Genomic DNA, 17,094 nt, shown 5'->3' with positions numbered 1-17,094 from the left:
CTGTTAAAACTGCAGATTTCTGTTTGCAGCGCTGTTGTTGCCTAATGGAATCCTGTGATAATCTAATGACTTTTGCATCAGGGGACTCATGTGCTTGACGCCTACGCTTACAGTTAGGGCCAGAAATATTTGGACAGTGACACAAGTTTTGTTATTTTAGCTGTTTACAAAAACATGTTCAGAAATACAATTATATATATAATATGGGCTGAAAGTGCACACTCCCAGCTGCAATATGATAGTTTCCACATCCAAATCGGAGAAAGGGTTTAGGAATCATAGCTCTGTAATGCATAGCGTCCTCTTTTTCAAGGGACCAAAAGTAATTGGACAATGGACTCTAAGGGCTGCAATTAACTCTGAAGGCGTCTCCCTCGTTAACCTGTAATCAATGAAGTAGTTAAAAGGTCAGGGGTGGATTCCAGGTGTGTGGTTTTGCATTTGGAAGCTGTTGCTGTGAGCAGACAACATGCGGTCAAAGGAACTCTCAATTGAGGTGAAGCAGAACATCCTGAGGCTGAAAAAAAAGAAAAAATCCATCAGAGAGATAGCAGACATGCTTGGAGTAGCAAAATCAACAGTTGGGTACATTCTGAGAAAAAAGGAATTGACTGGTGAGCTTGGGAACTCAAAAAGGCCTGGGCGTCCACGGATGACAACAGTGGTGGATGATCGCCGCATACTTAATTTGGTGAAGAAGAACCCGTTCACAACATCAACTGAAGTCCAGAACACTCTCAGTGAAGTAGGTGTATCTGTCTCTAAGTCAACAGTAAAGAGAAGACTCCATGACAGTAAATACAAAGGGTTCACATCTAGATGCAAACCATTCATCAATACCAAAAATAGACAGGCCAGAGTTAAATTTGCAGAAAAACACCTCAAGAAGCCAGCTCAGTTCTGGAAAAGTATTCTATGGACAGATGAGACAAAGATCAACCTGTACCAGAATGATGGGAAGAAAAAAGTTTGGAGAAGAAAGGGAACGGCACATGATCCAAGGCACACCACATCCTCTGTAAAACATGGTGGAGGCAACGTGATGGCATGGGCATGCATGGCTTTCAATGGCACTGGGTCACTTGTGTTTATTAATGACATAAGAGCAGACAAGAGTAGCCGGATGAATTCTGAAGTGTACCGGGATATACTTTCAGCCCAGATTCAGCCAAATGCTGCAAAGTTGATTGGACGGTGCTTCATAGTACAGATGGACAATGACCTCAAGCATACAGCCAAAGCTACCCAGGAGTTCATGAGTGCCAAAAAGTGGAACATTCTGCAATGGCCAAGTCAATCTCCAGATCTAAACCCAATTGAGCATGCATTTCACTTGCTCAAATCCAGACTTAAGACGGAAAGACCCACAAACAAGCAAGACCTGAAGGCTGCGGCTGTAAAGGCCTGGCAAAGCATTAAGAAGGAGGAAACCCAGCGTTTGGTGATGTCCATGGGTTCCAGACTTAAGGCAGTGATTGCCTCCAAAAGATTTGCAACAAAATATTGAAAATAAAAATATTTTGTTTGGGTTATGTTTTTGTCCAATTACTTTTGACCTCCTAAAATGTGGAGTGTTTGTAAAGAAATGTGTACAATTCCTACATTTTCTATCAGATATTTTTGTTCAACCCTTCAAATTAAACGTTACAATCTGCACTTGAATTCTGTTGTAGAGGTTTCATTTAAAATCCAATGTGGTGGCATGCAGAGCCCAACTCGCGAAAATTGTGTCACTGTCCAAATATTTCTGGCCCTAACTGTATATGCATTGTTTTTGTCCCAGCGATGCTATTGCTCTTTAAGAGTCTCATTTGCCCTTTGTTGTCTTTGACGTTGTGCCTTTGCTGCTTTCCTTTCATTGTCATTGGTGTACTTTTTAGGAGGAGCCATGTTGGCGTTGATATTTGCTTTTTAAAGGAGTTTTCCCATGAACGAAAGTTCATTTTAAAAATTGTCTGTGTCTGACAGTGCACCGAACATACCACAGCTCCTGTGCAGGGGAGGAAGCAAATGACAATACTGATATTACAGCAGGAGATCGCAGAGGATACATTTTGTGAGGTAAAATATTGTTTAAAAACAGTCAGTGAAATATTTTAGCTGATAAAAGAAATCCTCTGTGATTCCCTGCTGCAATGTCAGTATTGTCTTTTGCTTCCTCCCCTGCCCAGGAGATGTGGTATGCTCCGTACACGGTCAGACACAGACAATTTGTTAAATGAACTTTCATTTATGAGAAAACTCCTTTAAAAAGCAAATATCAACGCTAACATGTGAATGGCTTCCTCTGCCTGTAGACACCTCGCGCATCTGCCGCCGGGGATCAGCTGAATGATTCATTGTGCGTGCGCGAAATTCACGCAGGCACACTAAATCAGACCGCCACCATCTTTGTGCAGACAGATAGCGGCGGTCACATTAAAAATGCGCATGCGCTCCTCCTGTACAGAGATGGTGGCGGTCAGTGAATCATAGCGTGTTTGCTACGGTGTTCCGCTGGTGGCATTGGGCAAGAGGCTGCATACCACGTATACAGTGTTTGTTTGTGTGTGTGTGTGTGTGTGGTACGTACAGCATATACAGTTTGTGTGTGGTGCGACGGTGTTCCGCTGGTGGTACCGCACAAGAGGTTGGTACCACCAGCAGTTTCCATATTGAGACACCCATCACTTGGGTGTATCAATATGGAGATCGGTCATCTTCCGCTGCTTGGAATTCTGGGATCCTGACACATCTGGACTGAACAGGATGTGAAGACATTTTACAAGGTAAGTATATATTAAGTTGAGACAAAGAGAATAGGGGTTTTGTTCCATACACATTAGATAAACGTCATCTGAGCCCACCAATTTGGTAGAGGACGGATGGCCATCATATGTCTCCCATCTCTCCCCCATTAGATGATGTCGGTAGAGATATACGGTAGATCAAGTGGTTTTAATTATTTAGCTCTTTTTGTTCTGAAGGCAGGTAAGTCACAATCAGGTGAGTCCAGCAGCGGCATACTTCACTCTCCCCATATAAAACACAGCTGGACTGAGCATTCATGTGTATGGGGAGTCGTTAGAGAAAGATGTCATCATAGGAGACCAGGTTGTTTTCTTGATTTAATACTTTAATTTTAAATTTTAGTGTCTTATGTAATTGTAATATTTGTTTTCTATATAGTATACCGTGGAATGTGATAAAATCTCTGAGCTTCCTGACATCTCCTTTCATATGGGGGGAAATGAGTACACTCTAAAAGGACAAGCATACGTCCTACGGGTAGGTCAATAAGATGATTTCTTTTTTATTTAATGGTAAACAGAGCACAGTACGCAGCATGTTTCTAAACGGTAAAAACCATGTCATACTCCATTATAAATCATTCTTCGGATCCAGAATAGCATCAAGACATAATATAGGCTAAGCACTACAGTTATGTATTTACTGTCTGTAGGAAATCTGTTAGTAGGTTTTTGCTATTTAATGTGAGAGTCGCATAATGTAGAGGCAGAGTGCCTGATTCCAGCAATGTGTCACTTGCTCAGTCGCTTGCTGTGCTTTCAATACATGCCTCACAATCTGCTGCTTAGGCTATGTTCACACTGCGTTTTTGACCTAGCTTTTGTGTGTACACCAGGAAAGCTATCGACGTATACATTAAATATATCAATGGGGCTGTACTGCCAGACGGACGCCCGGTATATATCAGTATATCGCAAAAAAGGTATAAAATGGCATTGTAGACGTAGACTACACCTTCCCATCCAGCAGGATCCATTAAAAACACCCAAATCCGGTAAGCAGATCAACATGGAATTCAATTAGGCACCAGACATAGCCTCCATGCAAAATACTTGTACATACTGGGAGCTTTTCCTGGCATATACAGTGGGGCAAAAAAGTATTTAGTCAGTCAGCAATAGTGCAAGTTCCACCACTTAAAAAGATGAGAGGCGTCTGTAATTTACATCATAGGTAGACCTCAACTATGGGAGACAAACTGAGAAAAAAAAATCCAGAAAATCACATTGTCTGTTTTTTTAACATTTTATTTGCATATTATGGTGGAAAATAAGTATTTGGTCAGAAACAAACAATCAAGATTTCTGGCTCTCACAGACCTGTAACTTCTTCTTTAAGAGTCTCCTCTTTCCTCCACTCATTACCTGTAGTAATGGCACCTGTTTAAACTTGTTATCAGTATAAAAAGACACCTGTGCACACCCTCAAACAGTCTGACTCCAAACTCCACTATGGTGAAGACCAAAGAGCTGTCAAAGGACACCAGAAACAAAATTGTAGCCCTGCACCAGGCTGGGAAGACTGAATCTGCAATAGCCAACCAGCTTGGAGTGAAGAAATCAACAGTGGGAGCAATAATTAGAAAATGGAAGACATACAAGACCACTGATAATCTCCCTCGATCTGGGGCTCCACGCAAAATCCCACCCCGTGGGGTCAGAATGATCACAAGAACGGTGAGCAAAAATCCCAGAACCACGCGGGGGGACCTAGTGAATGAACTGCAGAGAGCTGGGACCAATGTAACAAGGCCTACCATAAGTAACACACTACGCCACCATGGACTCAGATCCTGCAGTGCCAGACGTGTCTCACTGCTTAAGCCAGTACATGTCCGGGCCCGTCTGAAGTTTGCTAGAGAGCATTTGGATGACCCAGAGGAGTTTTGGGAGAATGTCCTATGGTCTGATGAAACCAAACTGGAACTGTTTGGTAGAAACACAACTTGTCGTGTTTGGAGGAAAAAGGATACTGAGTTGCATCCATCAAACACCATACCTACTGTAAAGCATGGTGGTGGAAACATCATGCTTTGGGGCTGTTTCTCTGCAAAGGGGCCAGGACGACTGATCCGGGTACATGAAAGAATGAATGGGGCCATGTATCGTGAGATTTTGAGTGCAAACCTCCTGCCATCAGCAAGGGCATTGAAGATGAAATGTGGCTGGGTCTTTCAACATGACAATGATCCAAAGCACACCGCCAGGGCAACGAAGGAGTGGCTTCGTAAGAAGCATTTCAAGGTCCTGGAGTGGCCTAGCCAGTCTCCAGATCTCAACCCTATAGAAAACCTTTGGAGGGAGTTGAAAGTCCGTGTTGCCAAGCGAAAAGCCAAAAACATCACTGCTCTAGAGGAGATCTGCATGGAGGAATGGGCCAACATACCAACAACAGTGTGTGGCAACCTTGTGAAGACTTACAGAAAACGTTTGACCTCTGTCATTGCCAACAAAGGATATATTACAAAGTATTGAGATGAAATTTTGTTTCTGACCAAATACTTATTTTCCACCATAATATGCAAATAAAATGTTAAAAAAACAGACAATGTGATTTTCTGGATTTTTTTTTCTCAGTTTGTCTCCCATAGTTGAGGTCTACCTATGATGTAAATTACAGACGCCTCTCATCTTTTTAAGTGGTGGAACTTGCACTATTGCTGACTGACTAAATACTTTTTTGCCCCACTGTACATTAAATGGAGGCCATAAAACAGGGTGTGAACGTAGCTTTACAGTACAGCTCAGCCTGTATAAGGAAATATGGTTATACTACATAATGATTGTATTACGTTAACATTATAACTGTAATTGCTTTATTTACTATAGATATATATTATATATGTACAGTTGAAACCAGAAGTTTACATACACTATATAAAAAGACACATATGCATGTTTTTATCAATATTTGACATCAAATCAGAATAAGTCTTTCCCGTTTTAGGTCAATTAGGATTACCACAATTATTAATATTTGCCAAATGCCAGAATGAAAGAGGGAGAATGGTTTAAGGAGTTTTTATTACTTACCAAGAGTGCCTGATGCTTTTTTATCCACTTTACTACTAATTTTTTTGTACTTGAAAAATTATTTGATGACTCTCCTGAGTTAGTTTCCTCCTCTGTTGCTTGCTGATGTTGCAGAGTCAGTGTAGTTGGACAGCTCTGCTTAAAGAAGAACTCCAGAAACATTTTTTATCCCCAGAGCATTTCTAAATATGTATGTCATGCAGTGTATTTGTATGAAAACATTTACCGATCGCCATCTTTCCCAGTTTTCAGCGTCGCTCAGGTCCTCTTCTGGGTCACATCACCGCTCCTCTTCTTTTCGTGCTCCCAGATGAACTGTTGCCTGCGGCTGTGCTGCTTCCTTCAGTGTAAGCTCTGGAGACTCAGAACGAGGCAGCACAGACTTACATGGTGAAAGCCACTTCGGGTCCTCACAAACCTCCTGTGTGATCCAGCGAGTCTGATTTGTAGTTGCGTGACCCGGAATTACTAAAGCGATGCTGGAAACAGGAATAATGACTCTGAAAACAGTATTACAGTACATTACTGCCATATTTAGAACGGATTAAGGAATAAAATGTTTGTAGGGAGTGTTTCTTTAAGTTACACCCACACATATGGAAAAACCTCGACTGTGCTCATTCCCTGATGGTCCTCAGTACTATAGCATTATACTGACAGAATCCAGGCTGCTTAACCATGCCAGCATTCTGCTCTTGTTTCCACTAGGGCAAGAGAAGCTGTTAAATAATAACTTAAAAAAAAAAAAATAATAATAATAAAAAAAATAATATTAAAAATAAAGCAAAAATGCAACAATATACACTATTTTAATGCATTTTCTATTTCAGCAATTACAGTTTGGAGAAGAGGTCTGCCATGTTGCATTCTCTGGTCTTGATATCCCTCCTCCAACAGGACCCCTTTGGATTTTGGGGGCTACGTTCATTGGACAGTATTACACAGTATTTGATCGTCGTAATAATCGGATTGGATTTGCTAAATCTCTCTGAAAGCTCTTATTTTGATACACTAATATAACCGCGCATATTTTTGGGGGGATTGTAAATCGATATTAAAATGACTTTTTATATTCATTTAAGGGGAAGCTGTCACATGATTCATTCCGACCGAACCACGGGCAGCATGAATCACTACCAACATAGTGAGCAATGAGGTGGATACTCTAAGGTTCACACGTTCAGTATTTGCTCAGTATTTAACATCAGTATTTGTAAGCCAATACCAGGAGTGGGTGATAAATACAGAAGTGGTAACATGTTTCTATTATACTTTTCCTATAATTGTTCCACTCCTGGTTTTGAGTTACAAATACTGAGGTAAAATACTGACCAAATACTGAACGTGTGAATGTGGCCTATAAGGTATGGCCTAGCTAGCTTCTTCCCACCCGCTATGTGTGTATCTGCCAGTCTGCTAAGCACGCGGGGAGAAAACGACAGGGACCTACCCCTTGGACTAGTCACCTTATCCCCTGCCAAGCTTTTATCTGTTTCTATGTCTCTGAAACGCAGCACCATTTCAGAGTACAACATACAGTATATGCTTTTGATATTGGAGCCAGTCTCTGATTTATGCTGCCCATCGTTCGGTCAGCATAAAGAATCACATGAGAAATTCTTTAAATATTCATTGTAGCTCAGTGTTTTCATCCAGTATTTAGAGTCAAAGATTGGATTGGGGCATTATAGCAAGGGGCAAGTGGAAAGGATGCTGGCTGAGAATGTGCCCCAGGCATTGGAGACCGGTATTAAGGAGTTAATTTGTCAGGGTACTTACAGTATATGCAGAGTAGAGCAGCGAGCCAAATCTATTAAGTTTTATTCTGTAGGGTTAAGTTCATAATTATTTTTGATTGATGTCAAATCAGTGGGAATTATATTTAAAGGGAACCTGTCACCATTGTGCCATATCAGCTAAAAATATCATCTTACTCAGCATCTGCAATGCATTCCCTAAATACTTATGTAATCCCCCCCTCAACTCCCTGTTTAGCCCTGAAAAACATTTTTTTCTCCCACACTGTAATCGAATCGGGTCCGTCCAGTCCGATGGGCTTGGCTTCTGGCCACTCCACCCCTTCCCCCGGCTGCTGCTTGGCGTCCTGGATGTGGTTGATGCCTCCTAATCATTCTCATCGTCATGAGAAATTTTGTGCCTGTTCAGACAAATCATGTCTCACGCTTGAGCAGTATTCTTTGCCCAACTGCGGGAAAGGCTAAAACCACAAGTGCGCATGCACCGGCAAATGTATTTTCGGCTTATGTACTGGAACTACTTCCATGTACCGGAAATACGTTTGCTGGAGCATGTGCACTTCTTCTTTTCAGCTTTGCCCGCAGTTGGGCAAAGCATACTGCGCAAGACGGTAAAACTATTTACTCGCTACATTTTTTTTTTGTAATATGAAATTGGTTTAAAGTATTAAAGCATTCAGTACAATTCAGATGTCAGAACAGGGGCCAACATACAAAGGGATGGCACCCTAGGACAAAAATTAAAATACAGCTCATACTATCACATGCCCCCATTTGGGAGCAAGAGTGCCCAATGCTTATTTTCACACATTACTCCTATTTTTATTGTAGGAAAGAGACACTTGCAGGAATTTTTCATCAAAAGAATTAGTAGAGAAATATTTCGGATGGAATGGAATAGAGCTTTACACTTATGGGGTCAAAGGTCAGAAACAAAATGTGTATCCATAATGTGGATGTAACAAGACAAATATATTATTTTATGTGCACCAGCATGGCAGATACAGTACATGACTTTGTAATATCTTATTAGAAGATCTCAGATTTTGTTTTAAAACGGGCTTTATGAAAAGAAACTTGGCACTTCAAATGTTGCTTGTGTTTTTTTTTTCCCACTGCAGTCCAGGTAGGTCATATTACTTTTTAGTCAGTTACCTTTAAAATCTGTTTTATGATAATTATACATACACAAGCTTGGACAGGCCCACGGGAAAACAGGAGAATCCTCCGGCGGGCCCCTGTGCAAGAGTAGGCCACCACCCTCTCATATGGTCAGTACTTGGCACAATATTATTGAAGGCGGCGTCTTATTCATTTACTAATCTACCCAGCTCATTGTTATATAAATTTATGATTGAGGGTAATGTTACATTGGCATGTAGCTGAAAAGTAGGGCCCTGGAGTTGGTTACTGGTGGGCCCTGGGCACCCTAGTCCGACACTGTACATACATCTAGAATTCTGTATTTTTCCATAATTATAAGGTTGCATAGACTTTGTCCTTTATTACTTTATTATGGTGTGTTCTTACACAGTGTATCTGACGGAGATCAACCTTGACCGAAATGTAATAGAAATTATGCGGATTGCAGTGAAAAATAAATAAGACAAAAGCAACATTCTGAGTGCCAAGTTTCTTTTCATATTGCTTCAAGGGATGGGATCTTACTTCGTCACCATACCTTGCGTTCCATGCTCATAATCTAGTTAAAAGGGGGTTTTGAATTCAGGTTTTTTTAAACTGAGGGTCCGATCTAAATGAAGAGTTCACAGGAATAATATGCACCAAATCCGTTACGAAGCGCAAGACTCTCAATGAATTTGACATGTCTTACAGCTGCTGTGCACCAGTATAAGAAATCTATCCCAGTCACCTTTCTGGCATAAATTATGATGAATTTATGAGCAGCGCTTATCCATAGCCTGTCCCTGTTTAGTTCAGCTCAACCCCCCCAAAAATCCAAAAACTGGCATAAAAATATCTATAATTTTTGCAATATTTCAAACAGTTTTTGCCAGATTTGTGGTGCAAACGTTTGATAAATAACAATAATGTATTTATATTTCGAAAAAAACAAACGGATTTTTTCCGACATGACCATCCAGGTAAAATAACAAAATTTTATTGAAACAGTTTAAAATAATGAATAGAAACCTGAAGTGTTTCTGGAGTGATAGCAGCGTCCTTAATCATGTATTTATATTTACCCTCACCATTATTAACGAGTCTTGTCCATGAACTGGATGCTATTGTCATGTGGAGCGGAACAATATGCCACCAGGGATCAGTAAGAGTTGTCAGAACAGGCAGTATGGGAGTGATGCCTTAATCTTCTGTTTAAAAGGTTCAAAAACCTCTTTAAACCAACAATAGACGTTAAATTTTAGACAGTGGAAAAGAGACTAAAATATAGAATTATCCAGGAGGCTGATTTATTCATCAAAATTACAGTTTTACCTTAGGTGTAGAAAATGATTTTGTAGTAAAGGGCAGTGTGTTCTTTTCTTCTTCTGAAATATAAGCCAAGAGCAATGTCTCCTTAGTTCTGGACTTAAAGGGTCACTTGACCCAATACATAAGTTATCCTAACAAAAGAGCATCTGTCATCACAATGCTATTTTCCTTTGTTTTGGCACAAATCATGTTAGGGTGATATAATAATTACATTTTACACTATGTGAGGTTTACCATAGTTTTATCTGATACCTTACGTTTATATTAAACCTACTTAAAGAGAATGTATCGCCTGGCCAACAATGGGTCATTTTTGCATTTATTTCATTCCCGCTGCTACCGTGAACATTTTTTTTTAAATCTGCCATATGGTGAGAGATATTGGCCTTTTAATTTGGTGCAAAATTTTATGTTCTTTACCAAGGAGGCGTTACTCACAGGGTAATAATGCAAAGCAACCTAGTCACACCCCCAATGAATACTGTAAGCCATACCTGCTTGGAAAAGACCATAAAATGAACACTAAATAAAAAGGTCCATATCTCTGGAGCAGCAGGTATATTTAGGGGAGCAGCAGGAATAAAATAAGAGCAAAAACTGGCCATTTTTGACCTAGTGGCAGGTATACTTTAATTGATGTCATTTCATCAAAATGACTACTTGTAAATACATATTACAGGTTCTTGTCCAACGCTTGTAAAATAATTTAATTACTTCCTTTAAACATTGTCAGCTGACTAGCTTGGCATAATACCATAACCTGCTAAGCTGCGCTGAATATGATTGGCATGTAGGAAAATCCTCATTATTATACCTTTTAATGATGATCGCCTTGCAGAATGGGACTGGGATGATGAGTTTTAGACATTTTCGCACCTTGTATTCCTCTGTCCACTGAACTGTGACAAATCTGCCAGTGCCATCTTCCATCATGGTATCCCTCACTTTACCAGAAAAAATAGTGCTGATTACTGTGCTATTTTGTTCTGCCTAAAGAGCATTCAAAACAGATAAAACAGAGCCTAAGTTACATATTCACGACTATAAGTATTCTTTGTGCATATTTTAACATGTATCTCAGGCACAGTGATTATTTTATCTGCTAGATTTCTGAAAAAAAAAGGATAAATTTACAAATACAGGATTTATTTGATGTGGTATGTGCGGGTTATAGTTTGGTAGAAATTCTGGGCTTACATCACAGTAGTAATAATAATGTTTTATACTTAATGCTGACGCTCGTCTTAAAATGTTTGTGTTTTGTGCACTAAATGCGTAAAATAAAAGCAACACGTATTATATATAATGTGGTTTTCTTTTTTATTGCATTTATGTATTTATTATACATAACCGACAAATGTTTGCAGCTAGCCAGTGGGCCAATATGAAGAATGGTCAAGACAATTGCAGTAGAAAAAACAACATGAAATCACAGAACCTATAAAAATGACTGCAAATATATAAAAAACATTAACTTTATTAGATTGAAACACAAGATAAAAGTATATAAGATAAAAGATTTGTTATCATGGGTGATAATATTATGGAAACATGCCAAAGAAGAAGTAAGGTGTATAGATACAATGCAGAACAAAAATGAATGACAATCAGTAAAATAGGGATATAACAGGCATGTAATGGGACCAAAGTAATGTAAGTAACTGAAGAGCATGGATGAATGATAAGAAATAACACATATAGCAACCAGAATTAATGGATGACCAAGTCTCAACATGACATTAAAAGTGAAGCCTTGAGATTGTCGATATTTTTCAACAATGTTGGTTCTCAAGTCCTCAGACAGTTCTCTTCTCCTCTTTCTGTTCTCCAAGTTTAGTGAGGCACACACAGACACACAATGCAAAGATTGAGTCAACTTCTCACCTTTTTATCTGATTTCAGGTGTGATTTTCATATTGCCCACACCTGTTACTTGCCACAGGTGAGTTTGAACAAGTATCACATGCTTGGAACAAAGTTGTTTACTCACAATTTTGGAAAGGTGCCAACAATTTTGTCTGGTCCATTTTTGGAGTTTTGTGTGAAATTATGTTCAATTTGCCGTTTTTTCCTCTTTTGTTTGTGTTGTTCCAATACACACAAGGAAATAAACAAGTGTATAAAAAAATTGTGCAATTGCAATAATTTTCTGGGATAAATACTTCATTTTCTAGAACAATTTCAAGGGTGCAAACACTTTCGGCAATGACTGTATTTATACAGTACATGTGAGGTTATAGTAAGTGAATCCTGTAATAAATGCATTCGCCAGAAGACTCGCTACACTCATCAGGAGGGCGTTAAACTAGAAGAAGAGGGGACGGGAAGAAAAACATTAGACTCGAACAAAGACGACCCAGGAAAACATACTCAGAAGGGAGGTAAGAACATTTCTAAAACAATCCACAGTGAGGAGATTGGAACAAAACAAAATCCTCTAAACTGCATGCTCGCAAACGCCAGAAGCCTGACAAACAAGATGGAAGAACTAGAAGCAGAAATATCTACAGGTAACTTTGACATAGTGGGAATAACCGAGACATGGTTAGATGAAAGCTATGACTGGGCAGTTAACTTACAGGGTTACAGTCTGTTTAGAAAGGATCGTAAAAATCGGAGAGGAGGAGGGGTTTGTCTCTATGTAAAGTCTTGTCTAAAGTCCACTTTAAGGGAGGATATTAGCGAAGGGAATGAGGATGTCGAGTCCATATGGGTCGAAATTCATGGAGGGAAAAATGGTAACAAAATTCTCATTGGGGTCTGTTACAAACCCCCAAATATAACAGAAACCATGGAAAGTCTACTTCTAAAGCAGATAGATGAAGCTGCAACCCATAATGAGGTCCTGGTTATGGGGGACTTTAACTACCCGGATATTAACTGGGAAACAGAAACCTGTGAAACCCATAAAGGCAACAGGTTTCTGCTAATAACCAAGAAAAATTATCTTTCACAATTGGTGCAGAATCCAACCAGAGGAGCAGCACTTTTAGACCTAATACTATCTAATAGACCTGACAGAATAACAAATCTGCAGGTGGTTGGGCATTTAGGAAATAGCGACCACAATATTGTGCAGTTTCACCTGTCTTTCACTAGGGGGACTTGTCAGGGAGTCACAAAAACATTGAACTTTAGGAAGGCAAAGTTTGACCAGCTTAGAGATGCCCTTAATCTGGTAGACTGGGACAATATCCTCAGAAATGAGAATACAGATAATAAATGGGAAATGTTTAAGAACATCCTAAATAGGCAGTGTAAGCGGTTTATACCTTGTGGGAATAAAAGGACTAGAAATAGGAAAAACCCAATGTGGCTAAACAAAGAAGTAAGACAGGCAATTAACAGTAAAAAGAAAGCATTTGCACTACTAAAGCAGGATGGCACCATTGAAGCTCTAAAAAACTATAGGGAGAAAAATACTTTATCTAAAAAACTAATTAAAGCTGCCAAAAAGGAAACAGAGAAGCACATTGCTAAGGAGAGTAAAACTAATCCCAAACTGTTCTTCAACTATATCAATAGTAAAAGAATAAAAACTGAAAATGTAGGCCCCTTAAAAAATAGTGAGGAAAGAATGGTTGTAGATGACGAGGAAAAAGCTAACATATTAAACACCTTCTTCTCCACGGTATTCACGGTGGAAAATGAAATGCTAGGTGAAATCCCAAGAAACAATGAAAACCCTATATTAAGGGTCACCAATCTAACCCAAGAAGAGGTGCGAAACCGGCTAAATAAGATTAAAATAGATAAATCTCCGGGTCCGGATGGCATACACCCACGAGTACTAAGAGAACTAAGTAATGTAATAGATAAACCATTATTTCTTATTTTTAGGGACTCTATAGCGACAGGGTCTGTTCCGCAGGACTGGCGCATAGCAAATGTGGTGCCAATATTCAAAAAGGGCTCTAAAAGTGAACCTGGAAATTATAGGCCAGTAAGTCTAACCTCTATTGTTGGTAAAATATTTGAAGGGTTTCTGAGGGATGTTATTCTGGATTATCTCAATGAGAATAACTGTTTAACTCCATATCAGCATGGGTTTATGAGAAATCGCTCCTGTCAAACCAATCTAATCAGTTTTTATGAAGAGGTAAGCTATAGGCTGGACCACGGTGAGTCATTGGACGTGGTATATCTCGATTTTTCCAAAGCGTTTGATACCGTGCCGCACAAGAGGTTGGTACACAAAATGAAAATGCTTGGTCTGGGGGAAATTGTGTGTAAATGGGTTAGTAACTGGCTTAGTGATAGAAAGCAGAGGGTGGTTATAAATGGTATAGTCTCTAACTGGGTCGCTGTGACCAGTGGGGTACCGCAGGGGTCAGTATTGGGACCTGTTCTCTTCAACATATTCATTAATGATCTGGTAGAAGGTTTACACAGTAAAATATCGATATTTGCAGATGATACAAAACTATGTAAAGCAGTTAATACAAGAGAAGATAGTATTCTGCTACAGATGGATCTGGATAAGTTGGAAACTTGGGCTGAAAGGTGGCAGATGAGGTTTAACAATGATAAATGTAAGGTTATACACATGGGAAGAGGGAATCAATATCACCATTACACACTGAATGGGAAACCACTGGGTAAATCTGACAGGGAGAAGGACTTGGGGATCCTAGTTAATGATAAACTTACCTGGAGCAGCCAGTGCCAGGCAGCAGCTGCCAAGGCAAACAGGATCATGGGGTGCATTAAAAGAGGTCTGGATACACATGATGAGAGCATTATACTGCCTCTGTACAAATCCCTAGTTAGACCGCACATGGAGTACTGTGTCCAGTTTTGGGCACCGGTGCTCAGGAAGGATATAATGGAACTAGAGAGAGTACAAAGGAGGGCAACAAAATTAATAAAGGGGATGGGAGAACTACAATACCCAGATAGATTAGCGAAATTAGGATTATTTAGTCTAGAAAAAAGACGACTGAGGGGCGATCTAATAACCATGTATAAGTATATAAGGGGACAATACAAATATCTCGCTGAGGATCTGTTTATACCAAGGAAGGTGACGGGCACAAGGGGGCATTCTTTGCGTCTGGAGGAGAGAAGGTTTTTCCACCAACATAGAAGAGGATTCTTTACTGTTAGGGCAGTGAGAATCTGGAATTTCTTGCCTGAGGAGGTGGTGATGGCGAACTCAGTCGAGGGGTTCAAGAGAGGCCTGGATGTCTTCCTGGAGCAGAACAATATTGTATCATACAATTATTAGGTTCTGTAGAAGGACGTAGATCTGGGGATTTATTATGATGGAATATAGGCTGAACTGGATGGACAAATGTCTTTTTTCGGCCTTACTAACTATGTTACTATGTTACTATGTTACTATGTAAATGGCCAATAATGTACATGAATTACAATTTAACAGCCGACGCAAAATAGACGCACAGTGGTCAAACCATATCAAAACGTAGGATTTAAACTCATAGTGAGTGCCTAGTGCATAATAGGTATTACCTTCAATGCAATTTTTACAATTCCAACACAATTTTGAATACCTCGTCACAGAAACACAAAAAGTGAAAAGTCATTTTTCTGAGCTGTATTAATCTGGGCATGGGCTCAAAAGTTGACAAGCTCAAGACAAAAGGCTGAAAAACACTGGGGGAAAAAGAAGAGGATCTAGTTCAAAGTCTACATCTACAGAACCTTCAAATACTGTTTGATCTGGAATTTGTAGCCGTTAAACTTCAAACTTAAGTTAAAAAACTCAGTGTGAACATACAGAAAAAATAATTCAATTCACCTTGCATTAAAGTATAAAAAAAATAGCTGGGCTGAATGCATATCTGTTGAATATATCACCATTTAATTAAACATTTAGCCTACAGAATAACAGTAACGCAGGCGTCTGACGTTCAGCGTGAGGACCGACCGCCCCGTAACCATGTTGGCACAATTTCAGAACCGAATATGTGTACTAAAAATGTAATCTGTCTGTAGGAGAGCAATAAAGGCATTGGATCTATAGGAACCTAAGGCAAACAGAGAGAACCAACTCCTGAATGCAGGACCACAGCAATGCAGGTAACAATGCTGCCATGCAACTTGGTGTGTGCTTGAACCTTTAGTATGTTCCTGAGCAGGATACATATACACATAAACATAAGGTAAAGTGATACACCTTAAATTTAGGTAGAAAAAAACAGTTTAATACATACCGTAATAAGCAAAAAATTAAAACCACAGACAGGAACAAAAAAGAAGTAAACATTAAAATAATCCATAACTATGCATCCCGACAGTACACCTGTTCATCGGGAAGTACAAAAAGGAAGAATAAAAAACACAATAAAACTGACGGCTTTTTCCTGAAGCTGCTTTGACTAGGAAAACCTCACGGGGCCACCGATATCTTAAAGACATTGTTTACATACCATTATGCTAGCTTCACACATCCTTGAAACATTGTTCTTGCATCAGAAGACCCTTCTCGACCTGAGCTAACTGCTCCATATAGACCTATGAAACAGGTTAGGTCAGGAGACCTGGAGGTATTCCAATCTGACAACTGTCCATGTTTCTACGATGTGTTAAACCTGCCTTAAACTTGGAATTCTTTTTCAGATTTGCATGCAGATTAGCTTCACTGAAGTTTAATGGAACTAAGCCATGACACTTCAGCACAGAATTTGCATGAATAATGAACAGGCTCTGGATTATAATACATGTTATTACTTAAACTTTCATTTTTTTTTGGAGCATGTTATTATGACATATCAAAAATATCCTGTTTACATGCGTAGATTGTGAAATTAAAGCATCACTCCAGAGATTTCTTTCATTTCAGCTCTGGAGTGGTGCCACTAATATACAGTGGGTACGGAAAGTATTCAGACCCCTTTACATTTTTCACTCTTTGTTTGCAGCCATTTGGTAAATTCAAAAAAGTTCATTTTTTTCTCATTAATATAAATTCTGCACCCCATCTTGACTGAAAAAAAAAACAGAAATGCATTGTAAGGTCCTTGACAGCACAAACTGCTGAAGACTGAATGAAATGGCAAAAGGATCAAATTAAGACAGTGGGTGGTAAGTATGAGACA

At 39.4% G+C, this 17,094-nt stretch overlaps 1 protein-coding gene and 1 long non-coding RNA gene across 3 annotated transcripts in view; one reads left to right on the top strand and one right to left on the bottom strand.

The window, feature by feature from the left end:
* REN (renin) overlaps positions 1-10,854 on the top strand; it is a 49,797-nt gene extending 38,943 nt beyond the window's left edge. The window contains exons 7-8 of the mRNA XM_069756179.1: positions 3,169-3,267; positions 6,653-10,854. Coding sequence (XP_069612280.1) covers positions 3,169-3,267; positions 6,653-6,814 — 261 coding nt within the window. The 3' untranslated portion in view covers positions 6,815-10,854. The remainder of the gene's footprint in view (positions 1-3,168; positions 3,268-6,652) is intronic.
* Positions 282-16,551, bottom strand: LOC138669589 (uncharacterized). 2 transcript variants are annotated; one of them, XR_011319198.1, is made up of 4 exons: positions 16,426-16,551; positions 10,848-11,023; positions 10,037-10,089; positions 282-517 (listed from the first exon to the last, which is right to left on the bottom strand). It is a non-coding gene; the product is annotated as an uncharacterized lncRNA (long non-coding RNA). The 2 variants fall into 2 exon arrangements; XR_011319199.1 differs by lacking the exon at positions 282-517 and adding an exon at positions 5,701-6,301.
* Positions 16,552-17,094: the final 543 nt, after the last annotated feature.

This window comes from Ranitomeya imitator, chromosome 3 (assembly GCF_032444005.1).
Source record: "Ranitomeya imitator isolate aRanImi1 chromosome 3, aRanImi1.pri, whole genome shotgun sequence".
Lineage (NCBI taxonomy): Eukaryota > Metazoa > Chordata > Amphibia > Anura > Dendrobatidae > Ranitomeya > Ranitomeya imitator.
Note: the sequence above shows the minus strand (reverse complement) of the source record. Positions and strands in the feature narration are given on the sequence as shown.